The sequence below is a fragment of the Mustela erminea genome, chromosome 9 (assembly GCF_009829155.1).
Source record: "Mustela erminea isolate mMusErm1 chromosome 9, mMusErm1.Pri, whole genome shotgun sequence".
In the NCBI taxonomy this organism is placed as follows: Eukaryota; Metazoa; Chordata; class Mammalia; order Carnivora; family Mustelidae; genus Mustela; species Mustela erminea.
This window is the reverse complement of record NC_045622.1, coordinates 3,537,146-3,557,146: the sequence shown is the minus strand read 5'-3', so window position 1 is coordinate 3,557,146 and position 20,001 is coordinate 3,537,146. Positions and strand designations below refer to the sequence as shown.

Here is a 20,001-nt window from a genome sequence, read left to right as displayed (position 1 = left end):
ACAGTCTATGGACACGCACCGCGTTGGACCCCTAAGGCTCTCCATGCCTTCTCCACCTGGGGAAATGGAACTCGTCCTTCAAGGCCACACTTCCAAAATCATCCTAACTTGTGCTTTCTGACAAGATCTCTACGTAGGGTGATGGTTAGCTGTACTCTAGTACTCATTTATTATTTCAGATGATCCAAACCTTCCTTTGAACCATGTTCATTTTGTCCATACATAAACATAAGGTGGGTTTGGGAAACAAACATTGGTATAATTTTCTTTACCATTTCCAGTTGAAAAAACAAGGACAAATTCTTCTTCTTCTTCTTCTTTTTTTGTCTACCACGAGCTACTACCCGTGCCTTCAAGCAATTTAAACAGAACAAGAGGAATGGGGGGAGAAGCCCAAGAGACATTATTTTACGCAGCAAAATACAGTCAAGTAAAATTCCAACACACGATTACAAGGTATGTTGCTGTTAACAACAATGGATCGTTCCCCAATTCAGACACGCCATCTGTGACAATTTCACCTGATCACAAGGCAAACATCCGTAAAAGAGGGTAAGCTTATTATATGGAAATAATAAGAGCTAGCTACATGTTCCGATATGGCCCACACTCGACTTCTACAATCCCTCCTACATAGTCTTACGATTTCTCAAATAATTTTTATTCACGATAGGAAACAAACTTTAAGCTCTGTAGATAGTGTAAGAAGGTCCATTGTTTTATTCTTTTTGGTGGGTACAAAAACCACAATTTTGTACACAGAATGAGATTATAAATAAGATCGATACCATGAGTGACCCATAGTCTTCTGACTCTACATCGTGGACTGATGATTTCACGGTAACATTGTCTTCGTGTTTGTGTTTCCGGTAGTGAGACAAACGCGATCTGTGGACACTGACTCATGTGACAGAGTGGAGGTTACGGCAACAAGGAGATGACCAACAGCTTTTATATTAAAAAAAAGTCTCTAAAGTTTATTACAGTGATGGCATTTATATCAATTATTGCAATGTACTGTTCCCTAAGATGGTTAGAAAAAAGGATTGTGTTGTCCTCTACTGGATTTACATCAGTTAAAAAGCAAGCATGTTTCAGTATTTGTTTTCTCCAAAGTAAGTGTAAATACTTCCTTTAAATTTTTTCACAGGATTTACATGAGTGTGGATTACTTTCCGACCACAGGTGCGTGATGCGTTTTCTCTGCTGGAGAGTCGTCCACGGACCACGTGGGTGTTCTGGAGACACACGTTAGCGTGTTCACTGACTTCTCTAGCTAGTTTATCCCTTGCGGTGAAGACAGGCCTTTTGGAGCAAGAACTTCACAGTTGGATGCGCTAACTCGCAAGTCTGATTAGTTTTTAAGTCCACTCGAGTGAGATTTGTTGCTGTTAATATGCCCATCCCAGCTCCCCCCCTCCCGCTCCCCGAAAAAACCTAAATTGTGAGTTTTCCTGATATAAAATCTGAGTTTGGGTTTCCGAGCTGAGCTCATGCACGCGTTGCTGCTGCGGAAGTGGGAGCATCAGGACGCGGAGGCCAGAGGCCGGGTCCAGGGCACCTGCTCGGCACGCCCCGGGCTGCGCTCCCGTCGGTCACCAACACAGTTTGATTAAGGCACTCAATTATGTTTTTGGTTTTTATGGTAGGTCCGATGCAATGACAGCCAATCCTGAACTTTGTCTAATTGTAGTTCCCGTGTGTACAGCCTTGGGGCAGTCGGGCGTCAAAACACGGCCGTTCTCACCTACGCTCCCAGTGATGGATAATCTGGCTTTGTTTCTTATGGCTTCAGAAAAGGTCAGCTGGGCGCATGGAAAGGAAACAGAGAGAGTGTAGACTGTTACAATGTTTCTGTTTCTTTGACAAAAGGCGACACAGCAAACACCAAGATATCAATAATTAGACATCTGCATTTTTTCCCAATATTCTTTTGGTCATGTGAAAACTGTGCATTACAGGAGAGGAAAGCTCAACTACAGCGAACAATGAATTGGGTCCAGGGTTTGCAGTCCTACCTGTTCCGGAACTAATTTTGAAATCGTCAAACTAAGTTTTGTTTGGCCAATCTGGGTGCGGCAAAGCTTTCCCCTTGGGGTCCTCTACACCCTAGCACTTGTGGTCTGGCTTAAAAATCTCTTCTACGTTAGACAACATTTTTAACTGAGCCTCTGACTCTCGCTAGAATATGTCTTTATGGTGGGGGCATTATCCTCAAAACTGGGATGTGTTGTCAAAACAAACTATAGACTATTCATGGCAGATCTTCCCGTCTTCGGAACACAGATCTATCCACAAACACCTTCATTCACCCACACCAGGTATAGACATGACCCAGAACAGCACAGTCAGTGACATCAAGTCCTTCCAATGCCTACCCTGGAAGCTGACTGATACTTGCAGAAGCTCTAAGCCTTTCAAGGGGAAGCACTGAAAGGGAGGATGTTTCCTCACCAACTCACTGCTGGGGGACTTCTCAGACTGAGAGGGTATGGGGTCTGGTCTCCAAAATCCTCATTAAACTCCTGTTCTCTGTCATGTTAAGTTAGTAGCAGGTAACAATATTACACAGAAGAGAAACAGGCAGTGTTATTATGTAAATCTAATTACTCCTTGTTCATTGCCTTTACATTTTTTGTAATAACTGAATTTTAATGTTAACTCAAGAGTAAAAGCAGGCAAACAAGATATTGCCTAAGTTTGTTATGGCACAGATCATTTATTTCTCTAAGTTGTATCTTAATTTCCTGTGGTGAATTTAAGTTTACTTAATTCTTTAGGAATTCCATTCCTGTATTAGTTCTGCTCTGGAACTTCAGTATTAAAATAACTGTATATTAAATAATGAAATTAGTGATGGGGGCAAATGTAAAGGTTTAGAGATCAGATACCCTGATAAAATCAAACTGCTAGTTAATGACCTGAGATAATAACCAAGGCCATTATCATAGTTCTTCTTTAGCAAGTAGTCTAAAAAGTTCAGAAGTCAGGATACAATCTCTACAGAAACTACACATCACTACATTAAAATGAACCAAGACCAAAGTCTGAATTTGTTACCTCAGATTCATTTTCAACATTTAACATTAAGTAAAACAGATAAATATTTTTTTAGAATTTACTGGTTTAGTTTTGTTTTCATTTTTTTTTTGAAGAAATGCAATTAATAAAAGCATTATAATTTTTGGAAGGGACTTTTTTTTAGAAGGCTCTTGCCATAAAATTTATTTTCGTTTCCTTTCTTTTCTTGATTGCCTTTGCAAAGAAAGGAAAACACCCCAAACAGGAAGCATATGCTCTTAAGAAATTTTTCCTTTTCTGTAGAAGAATGCAACTGAATAGAATAGTTAATAAATCTTTGACAGCTATTTTTCCTTTAATCTTAGTATTCTTCATTCTTATTATTTCTTATACTTATATCTCCTGCTTCTTCCAGAAAATGTCATTTCTATTCAGCTTACTGTGAACCCACTGAGGCTGCTCAGACTAAAAAACATTCTTATAAATTTACACATGGTCTGGGGTCTGTTTAGATTGTTGAGGTTAAAGGCTACAACCTTGGGACGATTAAGCGGCTGCCTTGGCTCAGGTCATGATCCCAGGGCCCTGGGATCCAATCCCGCATCGGGCTCCTTTCTCAGCGGGGAGCCTGCTTCTCTCTCTGCCTCTGCCTGCCTCTCTGCCTACTTGTGATCTCTGCCTGTCAAATAAATAAATAAAATCTTAAAAAAAAAAAAAAGGCTATGACCTCAGTTGTAAGTGCTCCTGTGAGGGATAATCACTTTTAGAGTAAATATTATCTATACTGAAGGTTTCAGGGTATGTTTTTGGGATTTAAGGACAATATTATTTAGATTATCAAAAATTTTGTTAATTGTGGCCAACAGTCTTCTTAGGTGCAAATCATTTCATTCACCCTGAATGCCATTAAGTTTTTTTTAAAAGTCATGGGTAGGAATGCTTTGTTTTTATTTGAAATTTACTGTCTTAGAAATTTAACCCTAACTGTAGGGGCAATTTGTGATACATTGTAATGCCAGGTTCTGACTCCAAAAACATTATTACATGAAACTGTATGTACATAACTTGGGAATTTAAGTCTCTTTAGCAATTTCCCAGGTTTTGTCAATTAACTGGCATCCATGAGTGTTTGTTTCTAGAATTTCCTAATTTTCTTTTCTTTGCAACCTTATCCTTGGACCTTGCTGATGGTTGGAATGCTTTTGCTTTGCCAAAGAAAAATCAAAATGTAAAAAATAAAACAAAAACAAAAAACAAAAAACCCAAAAAACAAAAACAACCCCCCAAAAACCAGAACAAAAAAAACCAAAAAACAAAAAACAAAACAAACCCAAACTAAACCAGAAAAGCCTTTTCTTAAGACATAAAATTCATTCCAGAATAAAATCCAAATAATTGACTCTTAAAACTTGTCACGAGTTGTTTTTCTCAGTTTGGGATAATCTCTCCTCCACTAGTTTCCTTGCTTGTTGTTTTGCTATCAGGAGACAGGCTCAAAACATTCTGATCTGAGTGAACAGAGGGTCTTGTTCTGGATTCCTTTACATAAAACTGGGAAAGAACCATGTGGGGCTTATCTATGTATAGTTACAGTCATCCACTGATTTCTAGATTATGGAAAAATGCTCAAGAGCTAGATCTTGGTAAAAGGGAACGGCTTTTGTTCTTTAAGATACTAACAAAGTGTTTCAATAGCTTTTGTAACAATAAATATCAAAAACAGGGGTATTTACCTGGAATAACCTCAGATGTACAGCTTATGAAAATTATATTGTGTTTCTGACTCTCGGCTACGTCAAGCACTGCATGTCTCTTGCGGGTTCAAAGGCTCACTTACCGTTAAAATCAGAGTGAGCAGCCTAGTCAGTCGACTATTATATGTAATTTTAGAAAATGGGTCTTAGAGTCCTGATTTTAGGAAGAGCAATAACAAATGCTTTCAGGTCTTATTTAAAACTTCTTTCTATCATTTGAGGAAAGAAGTAGTGGACACTTAGATTCTTAAAAAATTATTTCCATTTCCTACATTTCACTGAATATTTACACTGTTTTATTGTGACACAGTGAGAGGATGTGAGTAAGTGAGGCTCTGGTCTACTTGTAAGTCAAGCAGAGAGAGTCAATTATCATACAGTTTCACTTACTTGTGGAGCATAAGGAATAACTCGGAGGACACTGGGAGATGGAAAGGAAAAGTGAGTTGGGGGAAATCAGAGGAGGAGACGAACCATGAGAGATTGTGGACTCTGAGAGACAAAATGAGGGTTTTGGAGGGGAGTGGTGGGGGGTTGGGTGAGCCTGTTGGTGGGTACTAAGGAGGGCATGGATTACATGGAGCACTGGGTGTGCTTGCATAATCAATGAATTATGGAACACTGAAAAAAAAATGAAATTAAATTAAAAAAAAATTGAAATGAGAAAAAAAAGAGGCCATAACAATTCACTGCAATTTTTATCTTTTCCTGTATCCTCCTAAAGAACACATACATTGCTGACAGTTTTGATGGAGAACATGCCTCTTGCCTAAAATGCACATCCACCTTAGTGATACTGTGAAGGTGAGAGCTGAAACCCATCTAATAAATATGAACTGGGGTCAAGACTCTGACAGTCACTCCCATCTAAAGGTCTGGCTCAAGGTACTTTCAGATGAGCAAACAGCAGGGTTTTGCTCTTGAAAAATATAGAATGATGGTTAATGTGAAACAGAATAGGAGCTAAAATTTTCTGAGCCCTTACTAGGTGCTTGGAGTTGTATACATAATCATAATCATATTGTTAGGATTACGCAAATACATAATCGTATCAAATAATACTATCAAAACAGGCAACTGTCAAAGCTTTGATCCCTTGAACTGGGTTTATGCTGACTTTGTGAGCAATTCTCCTAAAATTGGATTGTTCCAAGTAGAATTGGCCTGGTACACAGACAAGGAAACCCAGAACTGATTTCCATTTTCTCCCAAATTTCGGGTAGGATATGCTGTTCAGATCATTCTGCAGAGCAATCCTGGAGGTTTGTTTTTGTCTTTCTGCCCCTTTCAATGCAGATATCTATTGGTAACATAAAGTTTTGAACAGTGCATCCGCAGCCAAAGAAAACCGAACCACTTTGCACTGACGTTTTTCCAAAATATCCAAGCTGTAATCAGAAGCAAGCAATGCCACCACTGGACAGACAGGTCACAACACTGCAATGACGGGATGCATCACCCACTCACTGGAGTAAGCCCTAAGTCCTACCCCTAAATTTTAATACTTTCGGTTCCATATACGTTGTAACCTTCTCTATAGGTTGCTAAATTCTGGGTATTCTGCGAGGAAGTTGGGTTAAAAGTCTGTGCACTCTTTGCCACCTTCATTCTCTTCGCCTCTGCCCTGGACTTGTAACAGAACTCTATCAAAGCCACCAGCATAGCCAAGCCCAAGCCGCCAACCAGAATGTAGAAGACGCCTGCTACGTTGCTGAGGCTCAAGGCGCTCGTCTTGTCCTGGGGGAGATAAAGACAGTTCAGTTAGCTGTGGAAATGTCATACCCGGAAGGCAAAAGAACACACGAAATCCAAACAGCTAATTAAAGCAAATGCCTAATGCAACCTGAAATTATTTACACGTATAAATCACTGATGGAGGTTTATGGATTTAAGCAGAAAGCTTACAGCTCTCAGGAGAAGTGAAATTATGATGATTACCAATAAAACTGTGTGTAATTACATTCAATAAAATTTGTAATGTTTTATCATTATTAAATATGCAGTGAAAGCCACTATGCCTAGCCATATAAAAGCATTTATATATTTACACAGGGTGGCAGAAGTGGGCTTATTATTAAGTTTGAAAATGGCATATTTAAAACCCAGTTACATGGGAAGTGATGTCTTTTGAGTTTCCTGCCATTACTTACACTTGCAATGTCTGAAATTTTTCTTGTATAAATTTCACTTCACATTTCCTAATTAAGGAACTAAGTTTTTTGTTTGTTTTTATTTTTTAACTAACAGTTTCACATTTTCTTCACTGTTGCTTTACCAAATATATGTAAACAATGTGCTAGGGTACTCATTTGTTTGTTCAGTCACAGGTATATGGGAAAGCTTCTAGAAAGTCATGACTAGAAAGTCATTTTTACATATTACACAATATTTAGGAATAACTATGTATGCACCACAGTTAGGTAACTTAAAAATATACACATTACCATGGTTAACTGAGACATAAATTACTTTTGTATGGACAAATTTAGGACTATTTTTATTGATTAAAAAGTAAGATTCTCTTTCCACTTAAAAATACTTAATCAGTTAATAGTTCAGACATATTATTCTCCAGAGCTTTAGATTACATATTACCTCATAAGAATTTTGGAAATACTCAAACATAAGATTAGAAGATACTAAAATTTTAACAGGACTTCAGAATTTTTTTCATAGATTAGAAATACGTATGTTATATAACGTGATTTGAGAAGGTATTTTGGGTTAGACTCCTTGTAGGATGCCCCGTGGCTGTCATCTTCTCGGCTGTAGGTTTTGTACAAACTGTGATTCAGAGACTTAAATAGTTTTATTAGGAGAGTATTTAATTCAAAAGACGGACTATGTAGATGGTCCAATTAGCCATGACATTACCCAATTGGGCCAAAATTTAGGGTCATTTCATTTTTAAAATAATCTCTCATTAAATATTTATGCTTCTGTGGCTTGACACAGGGATTTGAGATAAGTGTTTCATTATTTGGCCAAGCTTGTCTCATTCCACTCTGGTTCAAAGACAGGGAAAAAGCTGATTAAAACGTAGGGATAAACCCCGAAAAGGCATCCAGTGACATTACTTGGTCTCTTTCTTAACTGAATGGAGGCTCTCCTATTTAAGCCATTTACTTGTTTCGCATCTTAGAATAACGAATATTTTTCTTCTTTTAAAAAAGCTAAAGATTTCGAGAATCCTCAACTAGGGCTTTTGGGCACTGGTTACAGTCTGTTATTTTGCTCAGGTAACTAGATTCACTGATACACTGGAATGGCAACGTAACTGCACCACTGTTAACTCATACTCAGTGAATCAGGTCTCTAGATCTCCGCGTTGACTAACAAGGTTACACGAAGCAGAGATCTGACCTTGAGGATATCATTTGCAAACGCTGATCTAGTAAGAGCATCTCTGTTGAGCCCCACCGGAAGGTCCACTGCACATCCGTCAGCGCAAAGCTGTAAGGGGGCCTCTTCAACTAAAGAGGAACGCTCGGCCACACAGTGACGGCAGACAACCTCCCAGTGCCATAGGGTGAACGTTAACCTCCGTCTCTGGACGGCTACCGGACAGTCCCCCACTTCCTGTCTGGAGACCCCACCGGGTCCTCAAACAACGGGTTTCGTGGCTCTCGCCTCCGAAACACACGAAACCCAGAAGCGCTACTCGCATGGAAGGTGAGCCCGAGCATCCTAGAAGGACTTTGGTCCTTGTAGGTGCTCCTGCGGTTAATCTGGGCTTGCACCCAGGCCTGAGCAGGGGGGAGCGGGCTGCAGTCTTCCGAGACCGCATGGGCCACGCGGGGCGGGTGAGTGGGTCGTGCCCTGTGACAAGCGCTCGCGGCTACGGCTCTGTGAACACAAGGGGGCGCCCCGGAGGGCGACGACTGACCTTGCTTCCAGAGTCCTTGGGTCCACATTCACCTTTATCGTACCACCACTTGTTTTTCAGCTTGTCTAAGACGCCTGCCTCACTGAGTTTCAAAACGGCAAGGTTTACAGGAGTTCTTCACGTGGAAAATAACATAAATAACATTATATATGTTATTTTATGTTATTCAAGTCAAACTACATTAGAATCGCATGGCAAAGTGACGGAGCAGAGGCCACAGGAGGCGCTGTGTCTCGTGCGGAGGCCCAGGTGGAGAACCAGGCCGGCGGCTGGGGCCTGCTCCATCACTTTAGGTAACAGGTGCATACTGCTAGGGAGGAGGGGTAAATAAAACGTATGCAATTACTGTGAACCCAAAACTATTGGCCTGGAGAGTGCTGCTGGAGCGTTTACAAGGTTCCCAGCAAGACGGTGGGAGTCATGCAAGATTTGCAAGCTCATTGTGCCCCCACCCCTTTCGAAACGAATGGCAGTGGCTGCAGATGGACAGGTGTGCAGAGAACCTGGCTCACACTGATTTGGGCTCTCCCCTACACTGTGACTCAGCTGGCAGCATTTTACTGTATGCCGCAAAAGCAGGTCTATACGGGTTGGAAGAGAAGGAGGGTGCATGTGGTACTGACAAAGGTCCAGGAAGGTCCTCAGAAGACAGAGACGGGAATCGTGAAAGTAGCAGCCCATGCGGACACTCTAGTTCTGGACTGTGGTATTTCACCTAAACAATATCACTATCTTGAGTCCATCACATTAACATGCCGTGCGTACAAAGGGGAGGGACTAGAATGTACTCCACGGATGCTTCCCACCAGATCCATGACAGGCTCAGGGGAACCGAGGTTTTTATGAACAAACTAGTCCTACAAAACCTCACTTTTCAACCATATTTGAGTCTTTTGGTACTCGATGTTATATAGGGAGTCTCAAGGAGGAAAAGGCCAGTCATCACCGTCTCAGTGTCCCAAGGAATCTACGAACTCCCTCGGTTTTCATTCCCATGTGAACACCTCTGTTGCATCCAAGAGGATGGATGGGGAGTGGTAACCCCTGACATCCCTGTTCTGTTTCCATGGTTGGCTGGTTTCTGCTTCTCTTCGCTTTTACAAACATTCGGAGAGAGATTCATTGAATTTCTCTTGACATTTCTAAGGCTGCCCCAATCATTTTGTCTGGCTCTGTCTCCCAACACCTCATTTTTCTAGGAAATACTGAGTGCACTTGGAGAGACACGACGTGCATTGATTTGCTAGGGGATTAATTCCATAAATCTAACTTAACTGCACAAGTAGGCAATACAGTAATGATGACGGTGATGATGCCAGCTGACACTGATGGAGCCCTTACTAGGTTCCAGCACGTGTTGGAAGCATTTTATATGTTTGGATACTATGACAACCTGCATTTTACAAATGAGGAAACAAAGGCATGGAGAGATTAAATCATCTAGCCACACAGCAAGGAAGTAGCTGCTGAATCAGGGTTTGTAATAGTCTGACTTGATAGCTTGTGCAATTAAAAACATTCACAATGGAAGAGTCAAGAAATGGGAGTTTCTGGTTAACTGTGTTTTCTGATTAACAATTAAGCCAAAACTTTTTCTGTTGTTATGTTGTTGTTGAACTGTTCATTCTGGAAAAAAGTTTCTAAGGTGTTAAGTTTATCTTTTTAACTCTTTTCTCATTATGATTTAATTTTTATATCTATTTTATAACATCTTAATAAGACTCGTTCCATTTAAGAAGTAATATGCATTTGCCGCATTGCTAGAAAATGGCATCGTGTTTTGGAACAAAATCTAGTATGAGCACTATTTAACACTTTCTACTAAATGCCGAGTTTGGGGTTGAGTAGGATGAAGATTTTGGTAAACTGGGGAGTTTGGTGAGTCTGGTCCTAATGTGGGCTTTACTATCTATACACCATGACCGCCATTCGTGAAGTGATTACAAAAGCCCACCCCGGGTCGCTTGATGAGTTGTGAACTACTTGGGAATAAAAGCCTCGTCTCATTCATTCGTCCTTGTGGGACAGCAGTTACCAAGTATTTGACTCAGAGTAGGTGCTCTGCAGGGCTGCTGTATTTAAATTATTTTGAACCCAGAGCAAGTTTTTCCTTTAACTCATACTCTTAAGAGTGCTGAGGTCCCTACCAAAAGCCTTTCTAATACGTGCACAGGTGTATTCTATGAGCCTACACTGCACTTCTCGACTAGGGTGCTCCAGGAGGAGGGCTTCATGCTGAATGCTGCAAAGGGAAGGGAAAGAAAGCAGAGTTTCTTTCCATTTCTTCTGGAAGGGACGTCCTCAAGAGCCTACCTTCCCCTTCTCCTTCACCTCTCCCCTTGCCTCTTTGTTCCTTCTGCTCTCCACCACGAGAGCTGGTTTTAGGGGCTGTGAGTAGATTAAAATTTTGAGTTTAAGATATTCATCGGGAACCAAACTCAAGGGTCAACTGGCGGAGTATTGGGCACTGAGCAAGGAATGTGTTCCTGAGAGATCACTGGCTTTTGTTTGCCACATTTTTTCCCTGCTTATGAACTCACACTTTTGGTAATAATCCCTTCATTCTTGCCTTGGTGTCTATAGCTGTGGTAAAGGGGAGAAGGCCACTTAGGACATACTTTAAAGTCAGGAATGGGCTACAGTCTTCCAAGTGCTAAACTGGAAACGGGTATCATGTGATCTAATACAATTCCTAAAGAAGACATGATTCGATAATCACATTTACGAAGTAATTTTTATACGAATGTCCACATTCCTGAGTGTGCCTGTTTTTATATGCATAAAGGAAAATAAGGTATAAAACAAAAAAATCAGTAATTTTATAGATCATTAATGATTACAGGCCTTGCCAAAATTTCCAGCTAGAACCAGGAGTAAGTAACTCACATCAAAAACTGACATAAAATTCTGTGTACAGTCTATGCTCTGACTAAACCGTATCAGATTCATCAGAGAGGAAAATGAGTTTTAGATATTGCAATGATATTTTTAAACTGGTTTACTGCCAATGGTAAACTTCTATTACTTTATTCACAAGAGTAAGTATAAATTTCTTCTGATCATAGAAAAGACCACATTGCACTAATATTATTAAGTAAATTAAAAAAAATGGATTTGGATACCCCAAATCCTGCCTTTCGACTTTATTATTTTTTAAGATGCAGGACCCTTTTTCTTACTTCTTTCCTTAAATCTTTACATTTCAGCATGAAGCCTTGGCTGCGGGCAGCTGGGTCAGAACTTCGCGCTCAGGGAAAAACTCTCGGTGAGAGGGATACGAATTATTCTGTAGCTACAGGTTGTGACTAGACGCTCCCACAGTGACTCTAGTTCAGTTTTCAGATCTACTAAATCATGAGCTCCTTGAGAGAAAGAGAATTCTCTTTTCCCCACAAATATGGTGCATGGCCTACTGAAAGCAGAAACTTAATAATTTGCTGCTGAACGGAAGGCTGGACAATGGCAGGCAGGTCCTTTCCTCCTCAAAGGAACCCATTCATGGCGGGGGCGGGGGGGTCGGGCTTTCCATGATTTTCCCCCTCTGTGAGATGCATCACTACTAGAAAGCTGAGTTTTCTCCCAACAAGAGTCTGTATTTGAACGTCAGACGACGCCAGATTTCAGCATGCCTGGGCCGGGGCCTCTGAGTGAGCTTATTCTCCCTACACGGAATTGGTGTCATTTAATATTTCTCCTGCCTTGGCTTCATACTCAGCAAAAGCTCAAAAACGATCTTTGTTCTCCAACTAAGCCCTTCTCCTCCTGGTCTCACCTCCTCTGAGGAAGATCAAGCCCCACGGGAGGGGTGGGAAAACTTAAAAAAAGAAAACTAGTCACCTGTAGAAGGTACAAAACAAAAATGAAACAGCAAGTGCCTCCTAAGTTAGGTGAGGGCATTTAAAATACTGCCTTTTATCACAAATTCAGAGTCGGGCATTATGAACACTTAGATGTGATCACCTATTCGTTCGGTGATAGTACATCAGTCAACAACCTACAAGGAATGGTTTTTAGTATGAAAACAGAACTTCTGAGGGGACACAGGACATATTATGATATCATCTGGGGGGACTATTTTATGTTGATTCTTATAACATTTAAGATCTTAAGTAACGTTTTAGAATGTATCATTTTGTAGCTCATATTTGGTGAAGTAAGTTACTGCATACCTATGGGGACAATAGATCGACTTTTGAGTGCTACAAGGTTAGATTTACATATATTTTTTGACAACAAATATTTAGTGTCCGTTTGGTACCAAACAATCGATGGGATACAAACTGATTAAAAGCCGACTGAGCTGTCCAGCCCCTGAGTTAAATAAATGGAAGTGACTTTTCTTACACAGACTTTTCCATTGTGTGTACGTTTCTGCTCTGCTTATTTTTATCTGAAAAGACGTTTTAATGGACACTAAAATAGGACTTTGTTAATCATTTTTGTGGAATATTAAGCACTGTTGTACTTCTCTTACACTGGTGATAAAAGTAAATATTTGTGAGCAAAATTTTTCTAACGGACTAGAAAATTTTTGCTTTTCTTTGGTGCTACCAGAGCATGTTTTCTTCTATTTTTAACTTGCATGGAAAATAGTAGATTATGAGTGTAAATTTATATAATTTTCTCTGCATATAAATATGTATTTACTTATGTTTTTATGGAAACTGTCAGAACACTGTAGGCAAGTTAGGGCGCCAAAATATAAAAAGAGTTAATATTCCTTAAGTGAATATGTGGCCGGTGTTTTTGATTGGAGACGGGCTTGAAAGGGTCTTGTTTTTGGAGTTGATCATTTTGTGATTTGATCCATTTACGAAGGCAAAAAATTCTAGTTCACATGACCATCTCTGATTTAACTTGCTATGTAAGGAAGTGTGAGGGTTCTGGGTGGAGACATGGCTTTCTGGAAGGTATTCTTGGCAGGTGTCAAGTCACTGCTGTTACTCACAAACACTGTGTAGGGGTCTCAGCACACACAAGCCAAAGGAGACAGACCTCCCCTCGGTGTCTGCCCGTCTCCCGTCACTGAATCGCCCTTTCGAAGGCTGGGATCTCTTCCTGCTTTCTACAAGGGGGTTTGCAGGACTAGAGGGTCTGACCCACGACCTCTGTGAAGCCAGAGAGGTGCAGGCACTTTTGTAATGAGGTCTGTTCGTGTGTCCCCCAAATGGGTAACGGCTGCGAATATTTTTGCTTTGACAGTAATTGCATACTTGGGTTTCGAAGGGACTGGACTGGCAATTCTAGGGGTGGGGGTGGGGGGGGGTCCAAGCTGTGTCTCCCAGCAGATGCACCTATTACTATACATACTGTTTACCCGCTTTTGGTGACATTGAGGCTGACCTTGGAGTCACCTCCCCCGCTGCCACATTCTCCTTTGTCGTACCACCATTTGTTTTTCAATTTGTCCAAGAGGCCTTGTTCATTCAGTTTTAAAACTGCGAGGTTAACAGCATTTCTTGAAACGATAAAACATATTTTGTAAGAAACTGCACAGCTGTTAAGATGTTAGAAGGAATGAGGACTTAAGCTCTTTTAGAAGCTTCTCCCAGGCGCTAAATAAACCTCTCATTTTGTGGTCCTGCAGCCCCGTCCGTCCAAACCGAAGGCAATGGGGACTAATTTCAAAGCGTGTGAAACACGGGGTTACTTGGTGCTGCTCAATCTCAGAGCTCATTTATTCCAATAAATGACGCTGTAATCAACCAATGACATGGATTTTTCTTTCTTTTGCAAAAGAGCAGTAAACAGGAAGAACTGTGCCTTGAGCTCCTCTGCCTCTAAGAATGTCAACAACTGAAGACACCGAGATGAAAATGCATTCCCAGAAGGAAACATGGAACAGCATTCCGAACCAAAAAAGCAGCCATTCATTCATTTTTGTGAACGGACTTCTGACCACAAAGAGTCCAGCTGAATTTTGGTTCCCTTTATTGTTTGGGAGTTTAGTTTCATTCGTTTGATTTCACTGGTCTCGAATCTAGGATTGGCGTGCTGGGTTCGGTTTCCTGCGCTAGAAGTCACAGGATGGTCAAGAGAAAGGGAGTAGCAGCTCTCAGGGAAAAGGTCTTATATTTGAGTTTGGTGTTGATTCTTGAAGGGTTTGGATGCTATTTAGAAACTGGGCCGGCATGGCCATTCCACTGCTGAAATTAAGGAACTGAACCCCAGGAAGCTGGGCTGCATGGGATCGGAACTTTGCAGACTCAAGATTTGGTCGCCTCCTTGGCTATCTCTACCAGGGAATAAGGGAGCAGATTCTAATGAATGTCTGAAAGGGTTAAAAATGTGTCATGGGCTTCTGCCTGCCAGGTATGTGGCTTCTTACTTGCCTTCAGGTTACAGTTTTTAAATGAGCCATTCTGCCCTTCAAGAGGACTTCCCATTTCATGAAATTTCTGTTAAAGTGAGGGAGTGGCTTCTATATGGAGAGTTAGGGCTATGCTAGCTGATAAAAACTGAGTCTGCTGATGCCTTAATGCTGTATGAGTTAGAAATAAAACATGACAGCCCCATATTAACGAATAGCACTTGAAAACTGATTTGCAAGTGAAATGGCTGTCGACTAGTAAAAAGGGTGACATATTTCACCAGCCATCAGCCTGTGGAAGTGTTTCTTTTCTTAAAATGTGTTTATCAAATTTTATGTAAACAATGTTCATTCTCCAGTGTTGTGACAGTCTGATCCACTTGGAGAATAAACACTTCCCGCAAGTAAACCATGCACTTTGAGAGTACTAACTGTTCTGCCACTTATGAAATGCTAATTAAATAATCAGCCGTTCCCACTTTCCTAAGTGCCACACTGGTAGCCTAAAATAATGCATATACTTGCCAAAGTGAGCAGTATCAGGTGGTTGGTTTAATCACCAAAAGGACCAGACTGAAATGCAAGAATGAATGAATATTCACTGAAGAGAGACCTATTTAAAAAAAATGTCGTTGGGAGAAAGTTGTTTTAATTTATTTTGCATCTACAACAAACTAAATTTGTCTTCTAGTGATTTAAGCTGGATGACTCAAATTTTGTATTTTGGAGAAAATTATTTTTATATTCCACTTTATTTTAGCCTGAAACATTCATCTGAGATGTTTTAATGAACTGGCATCCCAATAATTTTATCAGTTGGTTTAGACCATTCCTTGGATAAAACCGAAGTCATTTCATGAGAGGGTTATTTAACAGGGTTTTTAGCCATATCCAAAGACAGTTCCACAGCACAGGAGAAAACAAAAAGCAAAATAAAGGAATGGATAAGGAAAAAAAGCTTCATGTTGAGAAAACCATTTGGAATAAAGTTTTCTACAAAATTATTCTAAGACATTGTCTTTCTAAGACCATCTAATAGGCCATGTAAAAACAGTTTAGTTTCACACCGCTATCCGTGTGTGTGTGTGTGTGTGTAAGCAGCAACATTTGGTTTATATGATACACCTGACCAATAGGTAGGTCACTGCCCAGTTCACAATTCACATTTTTCTTTCCAGAAACATGCAGCCCCTTGATAAAGTCTGCCTAATATTATTAAATGTACATTTACTTTTCTTTTAGGATACATGGGAGGCCCCTGGTAATTAATATTCAGAAAGAGTCTTCAGGTACTCAAGATTTATCTGCACGTGAAAACTGCCTGTTTTCTACAACTGACTACAGACGTCATTTCTGTATATAATCAGGTCGACCGAGCTCTGGAGATTGCCATCTCAACTAGCATAAACCACATTAGAACATCTGCCCTATTTTATGAAACACATTGCTTTTACATGTTATTAATTCTAAGAATCATCAAGTGACTTAGAAAAACACATAAAGTTAGCTCTTCGCTCATTTTGCTGGAATAGATTTAAAAGTTGTGCTTTTTCCTTTTTTTACTTAGGCAAGAGAAAAAGAAACCCTGAAGGAGGCAGTAGAGGCATGCTTAGGGAAGTCACAAGTACTGGGGGGTAAATGAGGGACATAGGCAGCGCACTCTCACTACAGCACGTTTTACTATTGCTTTGCAATCCCCTTCCTACACTTCAAACAGAGGTATCAGAGTCAAGGTCAGAAATGCAGATCAGGGATATTCTGGTCCTGAGGAAGCCTCAGAGAAGCCAAACTAGTGGTCGGCCAGGAAGATGAGTGTTAGAAGAGAAACGTCCTAAAGATCAGTCCTTACACTGATTATTCTTCTTGTCCTATAAAAGGCAGGTTTACAGATCAACTCAACCTAGTAGACTGCTGTCATTTAAAAATGAAGGGAGAAGAAGAAAGAGTCAAGGACCACATTCTTGCTGCAGGGGCGGAAACCACAACTGAGAGCCCTGGTGTGTTGAAAAGGACCTTCCATAGAGTGAAGCAGGCCTCAGGGAACTTACTTCTTGCTTTTTGTACCTTTGGGGAATTCTAGGTAAGAAAAACCCTTCTCCAAGTTGGCTTTTTAATAGAGGGGAGATGGTGGGGTACTTGATGTAGGTTGGAAGGAGAATGATCTTTGAGTCAAACTCCAGAAGCTCAAGAAAACTGCCCAAGGTTTTTTATTCCTGAAATTTCCTTCCACTGAGCTTGAGATAATGAAAAGCCATACCGCCTTGTGCTAACTTCCAGGACCCGTTCTTGTTAATGAGACTCTTGTTAAGACCACATACAACAGAAGCTCTAGAATGGGAACTAAGACCTGAACTTCTACTTATTGATATTGGGTAAAGTCATCTAGTGCGGAGATTTTCTTGTTAAAAGCATCTTAATTTGAGCGAAGATATCCATCTCTTCCACCCTTTCATAAATAATTTATCATTCATTTCTATATGTTTAGATATGCTTTTCTTCTTTACTCATTATATTTACTCCTGGACCGTATCACTTGTAATTTTTCTGATGGTGAGGTTTTAAAATGTACATCTGGGAACCCCTGGGTGGGTCAGTTGGTTGGGCGTCTGCCTTCGCGGCTCAGGTTGTGATCCTGGAGTCCCAGGATTGAGTCCTGCATTGGGCTCCCTGCTCAGCAGGGAGTCTGTTTCTCCCTCTGATCCTCCCCCCTCACGCTCTCTCAAATAAATAAAAATCTTTAAAAAAATTAAATGTACATCTGACAAAATATTTGTCATTTTTGAAGTTTATAATAGGAACATTTTTAAAGTTTAAGTTTAATCAATGTTTTTTTTTTTTTATGATTCCCTGGATTTAAGAATATTACTGGAAAGGACTGATACACCAGCCCTAGCCTTAGTTAACATCTGCACGTGGGGTATTTAGGGCATATGTAGTTTGCAGACCAAATAACTTGCAATATCGTATTTAGTCTGATTAAAAAAAACTCAATTCTGTTTTACTTAATAGGATCAGTATTTCATTGCTGGCAGTGATGGTGCAGTATATTTGAACCTACAGTGTGATTTTGCTACTGCTTTATTATCGTTATGGGAAAGGATCTATTAGTTATATGCACATGAGAAAGTCTCATCACTTTTAGGCCTGTGCTCTCTTAACGGGAGTGCTCTCTCCATACTAAACTAACTCTCTCTCTCTCTACATATACATGTAGGTATAGATATTGGTATATGAAGATTTTATTTCTAAGTAATCAAACTTATAACCCTGAGATCAAGAGTCGAGTTCTATTGACTGAGACAGCCAGGTGCCCCTAAACTCTGTAAAATTTAAATATCATGGGGTTCCAATGTCTAGAATATTTACCTGAATGATGTCAGCAAATTTTTTTTCATAGTCTCCAATTAATCTTAGTCTGTTTTTTAAAAACTTAAAAACTGTGAATCCACAAGACATTGTGTCAACACTTAAGAAAATCCCTTTAAAATCCACAAAGGATGTTAGTAGATGATTTATGCAGAAGATCATGCAAATCATATAAAAAGCATTAGTCTTGGCTTGCAATTAAATTACTGTGAATTAAAATGATGCCAGTACAATTCTCTGCCACTCGTGTTAGGAAAGACAAAAGTAAAGATAATGTGCGAAATAGTCAAGGACTATATAAGATGGGTGTCCTCCTCCACTGGTGACAGAATTAAGAACTAAAAAATGAAGTTAGATGACTGCACAACAAAACTTAAACACAGTTCTTGTCCTTGGAAATTACTGATAATGTTGACAACTACGCTAATTGGCTAAATATTACTGGTTAATAATAATTCTCTTTTGAGGAACCCAGTCTAATAAAGTTAATCAATGATGTTGACGGGAGTAACTGAATGAACCTCACAGTATGTTTCTGTAGCAAACATGGCAGGCAATTTGTGTGCCCACCAGAAGAGGAGAAGGAAGTAGATGTGGGGAGACCCAGCAGTGGTTCTCAAGCGCTACCTGAGCAGAGAGTTACCATCACAAATACAGATGCCCAGGCCTAACACGGCTGGGTCAGGTCTCGCTGAATCATGGGCACTATGTCTCCATTTTTACAAAGCTCCCCGGGTTGATGGTACTGATAAGTACCCCTAATTCATACGGCTGAAGGTTTCACGACCATTCTAAGTTTTTAATGACCAGTAAAAATGATTACAGCGTAATGTTAAGTGAAAAAAAGAAATAATTTGTATATTCACTTTATTTAATTTAAGAATAAAAATATATATTTAGAGACAGAGACATTAATGGAAAAATATTGAGGAAAAAAATCCAACAAAGAGCTGTCTCTGGATGTACAGATTTGGATTAGTTTGGATTGCATTTTCCTTTCTATGCTTCCCCACCCATCCAAAATTTTCTACAATAAGTGATACTTTAATAATAAGTAAATACAAACAAAAAAGCCTTCTCAATTATTTTCCAATTTTATATTATTTTTCCTAATTTTATATTAGTTTATAATATTATGCCTAAAAGATCTGTTTTATGCAAATCAACATTTTATTTTGGATCCAAAAAAAAAAAAAAAAAGAGGTAGAATTTAGGAATTGCTCTTAAGAATGTCAGTAAAGCACTTATTGCTCCTGATGATGTGGTTGGCTTTGGTCCACCTGGTTTTGTGTCTGTAGTCACAGGCTGGAGGACACGGAATGATGTACTGGGCTTCTGCAAAGGTTCTGCCTTATTTGAAGGGAACAGGTCAGGCAGAGAAGTATGAGTAATGCATCAATTAGTAGGCCTCCCCCATCAGACAGGATCTGCAGGAGGTTAATAGAACTCTCAGAGGCCTGGAGAGAAGACTCGCTGTTTCACACATATTTACATAGACAAGGTGAGTTTTTCCCCTTAGGCTGAATTAAATGAATGTGATGGTGGGTAGACTTCAGTTCTGCTAAGTAGGCCACTAAAAAAAAAAAAAAAAAAAAAGAGTGTGTGTGTGTGTGTGTGTGTGTGTATATACCCCTGTTTTTAGGAAAAGAATTTTCAGGGCTGTC

General features: G+C 40.0%; 1 protein-coding gene across 10 annotated transcripts in view; it reads right to left on the bottom strand.

Annotated features, from left to right (window-relative positions):
• Window positions 1–318: 318 nt before the first annotated feature.
• The window catches only part of GRIA4 (glutamate ionotropic receptor AMPA type subunit 4), a 381,150-nt gene continuing 361,467 nt past the window's right edge, over window positions 319–20,001 (bottom strand). For 4 of the 10 annotated variants that reach the window (XM_032357837.1, XM_032357835.1, XM_032357839.1 and 1 more), the window contains exons 15-17: window positions 8,662–8,776; window positions 6,378–6,512; window positions 319–1,805 (exon numbers count right to left, since the gene is read on the bottom strand). In XM_032357837.1, the coding sequence (XP_032213728.1) occupies window positions 1,641–1,805; window positions 6,378–6,512; window positions 8,662–8,776 (415 nt within the window). In that variant the 3' untranslated portion in view covers window positions 319–1,640. Of the gene's footprint in view, window positions 1,806–6,264; window positions 6,513–8,661; window positions 8,777–14,004; window positions 14,120–20,001 lie in introns of those variants that run through there. The other 6 variants (XM_032357836.1, XM_032357841.1, XM_032357840.1 and 3 more) reach the window with 6 other exon arrangements.